This window comes from Dryobates pubescens, chromosome 17, assembly GCF_014839835.1.
Source record: "Dryobates pubescens isolate bDryPub1 chromosome 17, bDryPub1.pri, whole genome shotgun sequence".
NCBI lineage: Eukaryota > Metazoa > Chordata > Aves > Piciformes > Picidae > Dryobates > Dryobates pubescens.
Window position 1 is genome coordinate 6,192,904 of NC_071628.1, and position 12,714 is coordinate 6,205,617.

A 12,714-nucleotide genomic window follows, 5' to 3' on the forward strand; every position below is an offset into this window, starting at 1 on the left:
TGGGGGAGGGCAAAATAAGTGATTCAACTTCAGTCTCTGGCAATGCTTTGGAGTTTTGATACTCAGGGCAAATGGTCACTAAATTGCCAGTGCCCTTTTGTATATGCCCATGGCTGTAGTTGGAGGCCTACCTGCAGTTCTAGGCAATTAAACTTGTGACTCCAAAGCCCTGGTTGTGTCATGGGCTGCTGGCAGGGCTTTGCTGGTTCATGGGCTGCTGGGTAATCCAATTTGGTTTTGGATTCAGAGTGGATCTCTTGAGTGTAAACCAATTGGGCAGATGGGACAGTGTCACATCTCACTTGGGACCCCAGCTGTGTCTCGTTCCACAGTAGAGCTGATGGATGAGCAGCTTGGCTGTGACTGCCAGGATGGAGTCTCTGTCCCACAACTCTCCAAGGGCTTCATCTGTGAGTTTCTGGCCACACTGTGATTTCAGCAGAATGGCTGGCAGGGCTGGGCAGTTTGGCCTGCACCACTTCACACTGTGACAGTCTGAGGGGTTCTGTGCACAGCTGCAGATGTTTTTGTTGCTGGAGACACTGACATGCTGCAATTTCCTTGTTTATATCAGTAGAACACCAGAGGCAGCTCCTCTACAATTATCTTGCTGACTTAGGGTAGAAAAATCCTTGCTTACAGAGTGTTGCACTGTTGCTTCCCCGTGGAAGGATGGTATGTCATGCTACCCCAAATGACTGTATCTTCCCTTTTTACAGTTAAACTGCTTCATTGCATTCAGTATGAATGCACAAATGTTAATCTTTTCCCATCCATTCCCACTGTCCAGGATGCTTAGGCACTGATGGCTTGAAATGGTTACAGACAACTTCAGAGGGAACAGTTTTGGCCTTCACTGAACTACATATTGGTGGAAGAGTGTTGCTATTAACTTTTTCTTTTTAGGAATGCTTTAAAGAATGTGCATATGCCTGATCACAAAAAACTAACAACTTTTCTCTTGCCCCTCCCTTCTCCCCTGCCCCTTCCAGCCCTGTGTCCAGTCAGTCCCTTCTAACAGAATCTGTAGCATCATCCCAACCGGATAGCACGGCTGTGGACAAAACAGTACCTGAGACAGAAGAGTTGCAAGGTTGGTGCCTGGTTTTCAGAGACAGAGCTTAAGAATCATTTATTTTGGCTGTTCTTAATAATACTTTCCATTTTTCAAGAGATGCCTTCTTCTTAAACCCAACTGTTCTGTGAAGCTGGAAGGCAAAACAGAGCTAAACTTTCTGTTCTTAAAAGACAAGTCATAAACTGAAACCTTTCATCTTGAGCTGGTGATTTCAGTGCCTGCCATAACAGGTATTAATTGGGCTTGGGAATGCACATCATGAACCAGTCTGTTTCTCTGGGTTTATGCCACAGCTGCTGCATGTAAGCAGCGTTGGAGTATCTGTTACTTCTCTCTGTAGTCCTTTGCAGCAAATGCCAGCAGTTTGTGACTATAGCTGTGATGGAGGAAAGCAATAACATTAGCTGCTCTAAGTGTCTTGCAGAAACATGAAGCACCTAGGAAAGACCTTTTCATCTCTGAACTGTAGTGGGGCTGTATTGTGACCCACTGAAATTCACTTTATCAAATACATGATCACCAAACTACAAACTCTGCTTCCTTGAAAAGGGTCGAGTGACTTGGAACTGTTTTGGCCTAAAAACCTTGGTGCTTGTACAAGGGAAATTCAGATTTCTTTCCATGTGCAAGTTTGCAGAGCTTTCTGATTATATTGCTTAGGAAAAGGTGGGGGCAAAAAGTCAGATAATGGCCAAAATCCAGTCAGACTTGCAATCCATAGACATTAGAAGAGGTATTTAAAGGTAAGTCAGTTAGTATCCTGCCCTTACCTGTGCTGACACAGCTGAGGCTGTGGTGGGTTATGTTTCTGTAGGCTAGTCTAACCATAGGAGTTTGGGTTTTCCACAGATAAAACATCTAATTCCACTTGAAGATGCTAAATGCATTTTTTCCCCCATTGTACTTATGGTGTACAAGTTCTGCTTTTCAGATGCTTAGCAAAACCTGAGCTCTCTCTATTGTGGGAGGGAATAGAGGAGTCATTATTCAGCTCCTGTGCCAAGTGAGGCCACCTCAGTCCCACAAAACAGCAGCTGTGAAACTCAGACAAGGTTTAATGCTAACACCATTTTTTGTACCAGCCCTTGAGATGCCAACTGGAAACATGTTTACTCTTCAAAAGCTAGATGCCAGACAGATAATTCCTGCCTTTTAGTTAGCTTTCTGGAGCTGAGAGCTCTTGTTGCCTCAGCTTTGTCAGTGCACAGAAGGCACGCTTTTAATGCTGACCAGCAAGTGCTGAAAAGGTTTATGAGCCTTAAATTCTCTGTATTTGCACAGCAGATGGAGGTTTGCAGGCTGGATTTTTAGCTGATGTACCTCTAAGGAGCACAGGTGTGGCTCTGCTTTCATCCTGGTTCTACAGAGCAGGGAACCTGGCGTGTGCTGCCTGCCAGCTGTAACCCATCACCCACACAGGTGCAGCCCTCTCTGGGACCCCCAGAAGTGAAACATCTCAGGCACTGCAGCTTTACACTGATGTGGATGTTTCATATCAGAGAATAGCAAGGCAGCTTCTGTAAGCTGATCTTGCTGCCTTGTCTTTGTGTGGTGGTGTTCTTCCTGGCAGTGCTGTGATTGTTCATCTTCTACCCAGTGCCTGCATTTGCCAGCCTGGTTTTTGCATCTTGTTCGGCTTAGCTGTAAGTTCAAACTCTAGGTTTGCAGCATCTTCTGGCTCCTCACTGAGGGGGGGTGGAGGGAGTGCTTTAATTCAATTTAAAACAGTCTTTGATGCTTGTGCTGTGAGGTGGCTTGAGCCTCTGAAAAGACTTTCTCAGCTGCTTTGCAGAAGGTGGTCTCTGCCCATCTGTGTAAACCCTCTAATTTTCCACCTCCAATTCTCCCTCTGAGAAGGAAAGATGAGTTCCTTAGCTAGAAGCTTTGACTTCAGGGGCCTGTTCATATTTCACAATGTATATGACAAGGATCAACCTCTCTCAGGTGTACTCAGCTGTGTCCTTTTCTTTGTACCACAGCGATTTCTGAGCTGAGAACACCACCGGCGTGGAATTGCAGCTCTAAATTACAGTCCCTATTTATAACTCTCAGTGGCAGGGTCAGCCTCATTTCCTGGAGAGTTGCTTCTCTGCTGTCCCTTAACTAAAAATCACAGGAAATGTCAGGCTGCCAGGTTTTTTTCAGAGTGTTTTGCTTTGGCAGTGTAAGTTTGGAAAGAAGGGAAGCCTACCCTGGGTGCTGAGTGGATTTCATTGGGCTGCTGTTGCAGTTGTGCATCCTAAAGTTCACACACCCCCTGAATTTGAATTTTAGGCTGCTCTCAAGGGTGTAATAGAAGTGTGTGCTCCAAAGGTATTTACTATTGTCTGGCTCTCTTTTATTTAGAATTGGAAAAGAGGGTAGCTAGTTGCAGACTGAAGAACTGAGAGTGCTGCTTCTGTTGATGTGAGGGAGGAGAAAAAGGAGTTGTCTGCTTTGATCATTGTTCTGTACTTATTCTGATACATCTCTTGCTTCATTGCAACCTCTGTTCTGGAGCAAATTGCCATGTTACTCAGAGGAGGCCACGAAGATGATCAAGGGCTGGAGCACCTCTGTCATGAAGACAGGCTGAGGGAGGTGGGGTTGGTCAGCCTGGAGAATACTCCAGGGGCCCCCTAGGAGCTGCCTTTCAAGAGCTGAAGGGATGCTCCAGGGAGGCTGCAGAGGGACTTTTCATGAGAGTGTCTAGGGACAGGACAAGAGGGAATGGTTTGAAGCTGAGGGAGAGCAGGGTTAGACTGGAGCTGAGGAAGTTCTTCAGTAGGAGGGTGGTGAGACTCTGGAATAGGCTGCCCAGGGAGGTTGTGGCTGCTTCTTGCCTGGGGGTGTTGAAGTCCAGGTTGGATGAGGCCTTGAGCAACTGAGTCTAGTGGAGAGGTGTCCATGGTGAGGAGGTTGGAGCAGATGATCTCTGAGATCCATTCCAACCTGAACCTCAAGGGAATGCTCTTGGATCACCTGGCATCAACTTCAGTGGACCTTTATCAGAGCTGGATCAATGGATGGTCCTGGACAGAAATGGATTGATTCCTTAGAGAGGCAACAGCAGTTAGATGTAAAACTAAACTCTGTAGGTTAAGTGTGCTCTGAAACAGTGTTTGAGGTGGATTCCTTCAGCCTGCTGTTAAAAAGTCAGTAAGCAGCACTCCTTCCTAGGGTTAGCTTCACCTTTCATTCCTCCAGAGCCTGTTGTTCTTCCTTTGCCAGTTTGGATGCACTCGAGGTCAGTGCAGCTGTTCATAGTCGTCTTGTGGGGATGAGGAACCTTTGTCTGTAAGAAGCTCTGCCCAGTAATGCAGAGGTGACACATGTAATACTCAGAGTAGACAGACAGGAGGAGAGATGAGGTGTCAGGAGTCCTGCAGCACAGTTGCATGCTGTGGCTGCAGGAGTGCAGGCACTGCAGTTTGCTGCATCTCGTGGGTGCTGTTTCCTTGGTCAGAGCTCTGGAGTTCAGGCAGGTTTGGCACAAAGAAAGAAGCAGCAAAAGCTGCTGCCTTTAGGAGGAAATCCAGGCTCTCCTTGTTTTGATCAGCAAAGACCATGCTTTACAAAAGAGGGAACTTCCAGCAGCCAGCCCAGCTTGTCAGCTGCAGAGAAATGAGAGTGTGCTCCAGCTTTACTCCTTTTAAGTGAGCTGGCAGCTCAGAGTGGTGCTGCCAGTGCTTTCCTTCTCTGGTTAAAGGTGGAGCTGGGGCTGGGGGAAGGGAGGGGATCAGTTTGAGGAAAGCAGTGGCCAGGAATCTAAACAAAGTACAGAAGCTGGGAGTGGCTGCAGCCTGTTTCCTGCAGGCTCCAGAGCGGGTGGGATTGCCTTTTACCTGGCTTTTTATTGCCCTCATCACAGCTACTGTGGCGACAGAGCACCAAACACTGGCACCCTGCCATCTGAAGGTGGCTTAAGGGCTCGTTGTCATAGAGGACTTGGAGTCAAAGGGCTGGCTTCCTTGCACAGGCAGCTTGAGGTTACTACAGTAGGTACAAAGTGACTTGTGGCAGCAGCAGCAGAATCTTCCCACTCAGCTCTACCACGAGCAGCAGCCCTTAAATGCTTTTAAACCTTTTAAACAGGAGAGTTGTACACACACACGATCCAAGCATGCATGTGGTAGAGAGGCTGTACTGGCCACTGGAGCACAGCCTTTGCCTGTTGATGTTGCCTGGGACAGACCACAATGTTTGGTTCCAAGGGCATCCAGCAACAGGACATGGGGCAGTGGTTTTAACCTACAGAAGAGCAGATGTAGGTTGGACATGAGGAAGAAGTTCTCTTTACTATGAACACTGGAGCAGGTTGCCCAGGGAGGTGGTGGAGGTGCCATCCCCAGAGAGATTCAAGGGTCAGGCTTGATGGGGCTCTGAGCAACCTGATCTAGTGGAGGATGTCCCTGCTGACTGCAAGGGGTTTGGGCTGGATGACCTCTAAGGGTCCCTTCCAACCCAACTCTGTGACTATGATACAGTGCAGAATTGGAAAGTGCTATTTCCTTTCAGCAGCACAGGAAGAAGCCCCAGCAGAACTGGCATGCAGAATGGCAGTCAACTGGCAGAGGGCTAGCACAGAACTGCATCTGACAGCCTCTGCCTAACAAAAGTCCAGCTGCACAGAGATGCCTGCAGCTCTTTTCCCTGACAGAGGTCTGGGTTTGCTGCTGTTTTCTCCCTGCAGCCCTGGTTCAGTCTCTCCTCCCAGCTGGACCTTACTTTGCTGCAGATACACCTAGCTTGGTGTACTTTACTCCCTGGAGATCTAGCAATGGCTGCTAGGCAGAGATTGGCTCTTGGCCCTTCTTTAAATGAAGGTTTTTTTGTTTCTCTTTCTGTTTTGTAGTGTAAGGAATGTGCAAATACTGGAGGAAGAAGAGCCAGTTTCTGTTTTGACCTGAGTCAGGCAAATACTGTCACTACTTGTTTATATTCTCCCACACCACCTGTAGCCTGTTCCTTGCAGATGTGAGAGAATATTAAAGTAGGTTGGAAGCTGTCTTGGCAAAAATCTTTAAAATGTGGTGTTTCCCTGCTTCCTTCTGGGTTTCAGGATGGTGTAATCCCTCCCTGGCAGTCTATCTTGGGCTAATGGTTTCTCACCCCAGGTGCTGACTAGCCCCTCTGCAGGCTTTTTGCAGGTGTGCTGCTGCAGCAGCAGTCTCACAGTGGTAGGGACTGTTCTGAAATGCTGCATTTGTGTGGCCTTCTATTACAGCCTTCAGCAAAAATAGTGCTGGGTCAGTATTTGAGAGGGAGAGTTTTACTCCTCTGACCCTAATATCAGTGCTTTCCACAAGCAGATGTTGGTAGCCCTGATGGGGAAACACTTGGGTGTGGATTCTCTTCCCAGCTCTGACAGCACTGAGTCTTAACCCTTAAAGCTAGTTTTCAATTCTGCTGTTTCTTGGTGGTGTCTTTGTGTTGTGAACTCTGTGTGAGCATGCAGTGAATTCTCACCTTGTGAACATCTAGAAGGAAGAAGTTCCAGTACCCTGAGTCCGTTACACTTGAGACGTGGAAGCTGCAGCAGAATGGTTAACCTCAGAGCCTAAATTTGCCGCAAGGGCTTTAGGTGATCATCTAACTCAGAGCCAGGAAGGGGAGAGGGGCAGACCTTGTGTTTCATTGTTCTCATTCACTTCTTTTGCTGCCAGCTTCAGTGTCAGAGAATGCAGAGCCTACACCTGAAGAACAGGACAAGTCGCTCGACAAACCCAAACAGAAAAAGAATCGTTGCTTCATGTGCAGGAAGAAGGTTGGGCTGACTGGTAAGGAACACTCAGGGCACTGCCCCTGGCCTTGCCTTAGGCTTTGCTCCTTTTGCAAGGCCCTAAGGGGGAAGTGGGGTGTGGTGATCTCAGTGGTGTTGGGTTGAAGTAACACTTGGCAAGAGGTGCTTTCAGCTATCACTTCCTAGAGGTAGTCACAGAATCACAGGGTGCTAGTGGTTGGAAGGGACTGCAAAAGGTCAAGTCCAGCCCTCTTGCCAGAGCAGGATCAGCTGGGGCAGGCTCCATAGGAGTGCATCCAGGTGGGTTTTGAATGTCTCCACAGAAGGAGACTCCACAACCTCTCTGGGCAGCCTGCTCCAGGGCTCCACCACCCTCACAGTGAAAGAGTTTTTCCCTAAGGTTCCTATGGAACCTCCTCTGCTCCAGCTTGCCCCCATTGCCCCTTGTCCTGTCTTTGGGCATCCCTGAGAAGCAGTCACTTGTGAATCATTTTGGTTTTCAACTTCCTGTCTTTAAGTGAAGCTCACAATTCCAAACACTTCCTTTTGGAAGTCTGCTTAGCTGAGAAATTAGATGATAGCTGGCTGCAGTTCACTAACCAGCTCTGCAGTGAGAAGAATGGAGTTGTATGGAGTGAAGACCTGTAACCAAAGGAGGAGAGGAGGTCTCCAGGAATGTCTGTTGTGGTAGGAAGGAATGGGCAAGCCAAACCTTCCTGTAATCACTTCAGAATGGATTCCTTGTGCTGCTTGTGCTTTCCACAGCAGAGGCCCCTTGGCTGGTGTGGTGGGTTGAAATCACCCCCAAAATGAAATGGCCAGATCAGCTCAGTTGGAAAGCAAATGAAGCTCTATTTGCAAGCAAAACTACAATCTAGAAACATGGACTGCAATGAAGATGTCCAAAATGTACAATATTTACAGGCATTTCCACTTTATAAACAACACAAGAACCACCCTGGACAAAACCAGGGGGTTACCAACAGCTTCCCCCTCTCTGCTCCCTTCCCTCCTGTACAAGGGAAAAAGAGGAGAAAAGCAGAGAGGAGCTTGTTAGTACTTTAGCCACAAGAAGAATGCAGCCAAGGTCAGCAAGCCAGCAGAAGCCCCAGCTAGTATCTGCTGGAGAGCAGAGCTGAGAAAAGAGCAAGAGTTAGTTTATACAACTAACTTTGTTAGTTAGCAGACCAATAGGATCTGGACCTGCTGGAATGTGCCCAGAGAAGGGCCATGAGGATAAGCAGAGGGCTGGAGCTGCTCTGCTATGAAGACAGGCTGAGGGAGTTGGGGCTGTTCAGTCTGGAGAAGAGAAGGCTCTGAGATGACCTTACTGTGGCTTTCCAGTATCTGAAGGGGGCTACAAGAAAGCTGGGGAGGGACTTTTTAGGGTGTCAGGTAGGGATAGGAGTAGGGGGGATAGAACAAAACCAGAAATGGGTAGATTCAGATTGGATGTCAGGAAGAAGTTCTTCCCCATGAGGGTGGTGAGAGCCTGGCACAGGTTGCCCAGGGAGGTGGTGGAAGCCTCCTGCCTGGAGGTTTTTCAGGCCAGGCTGGATGTGGCTCTGAGCAACCTGCTGCGGTGTGAGGTGTCCCTGGCCTTGGCAGGGGGGTTGGAACTGGATGAGCCTTGAGGTACCTTCCAACCTTAACAGTTCTGTGATTCTATGGTTTAAACCTTATCATTATTTTCCTTTTACATCCCATGGTAATTTACTTGCACCCCATGGTGATTTACTTGTGTGCTACTACTTTCTACTCAATCTGTGGAAAAACTGCCTGAGCACCAGCCTCAGACCGCCAGAGGCGGTCGACACTGCCGCCTGAGGCGCGCTGGTAGCGAGTCCGTGGAGGACTTCCGTCCCTGGAGGCGTTCAAGAGGGGATTGGACGTGGCACTTGGTGCCATGGTTGGGTCAGTCATGAGGCGCTGGGTGATGGGCTGGCCTCGATGCTCTCCGAGGTGTCCTCCAGCCTGCCGGGTCGTGCGAGTCCTGAGCAGCGCCGCTGTTTGTGTCGGCAGGCTTCGAGTGCCGCTGCGGGAACGTCTTCTGCGGCATGCACCGCTACTCGGACGTGCACAGCTGCTCCTACAACTACAAAGCCGACGCCGCCGAGAAGATCAGAAAAGAGAACCCTGTGGTCGTGGGGGAAAAGATCCAGAAGATCTGAACTGCTGCTTCTGCTGGGACACCAGGATCCCCTCCACCATCTGCAGATCGAATTGACTTGAGCTTTTCTTTCCTGTAGTCACCAGGAGCGTAGAGCAGTGTACCTTGCCTAGACCTTTTAATCATGCATGTCAGCAGATGAATAGGTTCTTTGGGGGGTGGGGGGGGGGAGGGGGTGTTGGGGTTTTTTGGTTTGGTTGGTTGGGTTGTTTGTTTGTTTGTTTGCTTGGTTTTTTTTTCCCCCTGGGTTTTCCTTGGTTTGTTCTGAAAGATGAGACTGAACTTTTCATTGCAGTTTGGGGTTTGGTTGGTTGTTTTTCTTTCCTGTGGCTGAAGACTTTTAAGTAACCTTTACAAAAGTATTATCCTTTTAAACAAAAAAAAAAGATCACCTTGAAATTCGAGGGCTTGGAGTGCAGAAGGCTTTTGATAACAAACGTGGAAGAAGCCTTTTTTTGGGGGGTGGGGGGGGTTTGATTTCTTGTGGTGGTGTTTTGGGAGGGCTGTGCTTCTCCAGGATCAAACCTGCATGCATTACCTTTATTGCAGTTTATTTTCTTCTTGTATATAGCTTTTTTTTTTTTCCCCTCCTCTGCAGCACAACTTCCTTTTTATTTTGGGGGGTGGGTTTGGTTTTATTTTGATAATGCCTCGTATGGCACAACTAGTTATCAGTAACTGAATGTACTTTAATCATTATGGCTGCTTCTGTTTGGGGTTTATCTTTTGGTTTGGTTGGGGTTTGTTGGTTGTTTTTTTTTCTCCCCCATGGATGAGAGGTTCTACCTGTTGGCATATTAGCTTGTTTGCACCCTCTACCTATTTATGTATGAATCAGTTGGGAATGAGAGCGAGTGCTGAGGTTTGTCTGCGTGGCTTTGGGTCGGGTTTGGGGGGTTTGTTTTGGTTCTTTGTTTGATTTGACCTCGGGGTGGGGTGGGTTGGTTGGGTGGGGAGTGTGTGTGTGTGTGTGCGTGGGGGGAAGGCTGTATGCACCTCACTTGACTGCAGGTTCCCTTGGGGTTACATCCATCAGTCTGTCTGTACACAAAAATGAAGAATGATCTGAAGTACCTGTGCTGTATTTATGTTTATCCACGTCTTAACTTTGATTAAATAAAATTGGAGAAAAAAAAAAAAAACAACAGAAAAAAAACCCAAAAAACAACCCAAAGCCTGAGCTTCTCTTGCCTCTCACTGCCCTGGGCCAGGTGGCTTTCTCTGGCTGTAGTCTCGTGGGCACCTGCCACTGCCCGGTACTTTCCTCTCTGTTTATTCACAGAGCACAGCGCAACCTCCGCACTGTTTCCCCTCTACTCATCCCCGGTGAGACCCCACCTGGAGCACTGTGTCCAGATCTGGAGCCCTTATTACAGGAAGGATCTGGACCTGCTGGAAGGTGTCCAGAAAAGGCCCATGAGGATGAGCAGAGGGCTGGAGCACCTCTCCTAGGAGGATGGACTGAGGGAGTTGGGGCTGTTCAGTCTGGAGAAGAGAAGGCTCTGAGGAGAACTTAATGTGGCCTTCCAGTATCTGAAGGGGGATACAAAGCTGGGGAGGGACTCTTTAGGGTGCCAGGGAGTGATAGGACTGGGGGGGATGGAGCAAAGCTAGAAATGGCTAGATTTCAGATTGGATGTTAGGAAGAAGTTCTTCCCCATGAGGGTGGTGAGAGCCTCATCTCTGGAGGTTTTGCAGGCCAGGCTGGATGTGGCTGTGAGCAACCTGCTGTAGTGTGAGGTGTCCCTGCCCATGGCAGGGGGGTTGGAGCTGGATGATCCTTCGAGCTCCCTTCCAACCCTAACAATTCTAGGATTCCATGATCAGCTCACTTCTGATTCTCACCTACAGCTATCAGAGACACTGCAGTTCCCACGGCCTCTCTGCCTTGCCCATTGGCACTCGGGGAGCTCTCTGTGCTCCCTCTGCAGCATGTCACTTGTGCAGGAGTTGGGGTCATTTGTGACAACACCCTTATGTTGGGGGCAGACTTGCAGGTGAAGGAGATGTGGATCCACAGCCTGCTCAGTGGCTGCCTGTGTGGTTCTGCTGCTAAGAAATACAGCAGTGGGGGTGGGATCCACTGTCTGACAGCAGTGCACAGGCTTCTGTGAAGGTAGGTGAGAGCATGGTCTGGAGACACTTCCTCTGGTGAGATGTCTGCTTCTGAGGTTTGAAGTCCACAGTGCCACAACCACCCTCCACATGCTCCTTAGCAGATCTGCAGGCTAAGTAATCCCTGTCTAGAGGCAGGAGAGATTTTCTTTGGTCTTGTGAGGGTGCCCAGTAAGTTTCTTTAATGAAGATGACCTTTGCTTGTCAGATCAGAGGCTGTGCCTAAACCATTGAGCCACCCTGGTTATCCAAAGAACTGAAGGGCTGAGTGGTTTATGCAGTGTCATGGTAACTTCAGCCTCTCCTGCTTATCACCAGCCTTAACAGCACACTAAAGCAGAACTAATTCTGCTCCAGATGGCACTGATCTGCTGCTGAGATTTCACTTGGTAACTTGCTGCCTCTCTGAAGCATTTGTGAGATGAATGAGATTTGGCTTTATTTAAAACATTCCATTTTTCACCAGAGCTGCCTCCACCCTTTAAAATTCAGAATGCTCTTTAAAAGCTGTGGCTGGCAATTAGCAGACAAAGCACCACACTGAGCATCTGAGCACCGTGCAGCAGAAGGAGCTTTCTCTGTGCATAGCTATGGAGAGGAAGCTGCAAGACACCATCGGTGAAGTATCCTGTGCTTTAAAAATGGCTTAACCACAACCTAGGAAGCACATGGGGTTGGGTTTTAGACTAAAGGAGAGAATAATTTGCCCTCTCAGGTAAGTTCTGGTTATGGTCTACCTTTTGTGGGTCATGGATCTTGTGTTTCCTTGGAGCATTTGCTGAACTCACACAGCACAGAGCACGGGAGAGCAGCAGCCTTCTCTCTTTTGTGGGTGTTTGTTTGCTTTCCTCGCTGCTGCCACTTCCCCATTCTTTAATCCTTCTGTTGGACTCCTCCCTCTTCCCTGTTGCTGGTCTCCCTTTTCAACAGTGTCCTTTTCTCTTCCCTCTGATCTGGCACTTCAGGGCCAAGCAGAGGGGAGAGTGCAGATTGCACAACATGGGGGAAAGCCAATCGTGTTTGTAGCTTCTGGTAGCTGAGAGACTAAAGGGAGAAAAGGTACAAGCAGAGCAACCGCCTTCAGCAGTCACAGCCCCCCTCCTCCACCCCCTGTTAGGAAGCAGCAACTCTTCTGACCCTCAGTTACTCAGCAGGAAGCATAGCTCTGCCTTGCAGTGCCATGGGGGTACCCACACCCAGGCAGAGTAGCCCCTGGGCATGTCCACACCCATTGTGTTCTAAGCAGCCAACTAACCTTCCTCAGCCTGGCCTGTGCAGGTGTCTCAGTTAAGAATAGTCATAGGGTCCATGGTCTTGGTAGATGAGCTGGAATTGAAGCTGGAAGTCCACCTTTCCCTGATGCTTCAGAACTGGCAGTCGTCTCTGCTTCTCAGTCCAGCTCTGTGGCACCAGCTTGAGGTTAGCAGAGGAATGTTTCCATTCCAGCACATGGGCAGCACTGCACAGCCCTTGAGCAAAGCTGTCTTCTCAGGGTGGGCACTGTGTGTTTGGAGCATGCTTGCAAGATGCTTACTCACAAAATGGCATGAGAGCCACTTCTGCAACTTGGGCATAAAACACCTCCACTGTGTCCAAAACCTTTCCAGCAGCCACTGGGCTGGAGCTGGA

At 48.8% G+C, this 12,714-nt stretch overlaps 1 protein-coding gene across 2 annotated transcripts in view; it reads left to right on the top strand.

The window, feature by feature from the left end:
• ZFAND6 (zinc finger AN1-type containing 6) overlaps positions 1-9,134 on the top strand; it is a 38,918-nt gene extending 29,784 nt beyond the window's left edge. For both annotated transcript variants that reach the window (XM_054168892.1, XM_054168891.1), the window contains 3 exons: positions 993-1,093; positions 6,724-6,837; positions 8,823-9,134. In XM_054168892.1, coding sequence (XP_054024867.1) covers positions 993-1,093; positions 6,724-6,837; positions 8,823-8,971 — 364 coding nt within the window. In that variant the 3' untranslated portion in view covers positions 8,972-9,134. The remainder of the gene's footprint in view (positions 1-992; positions 1,094-6,723; positions 6,838-8,822) is intronic.
• The last annotated feature ends 3,580 nt before the right edge of the window (positions 9,135-12,714 follow it).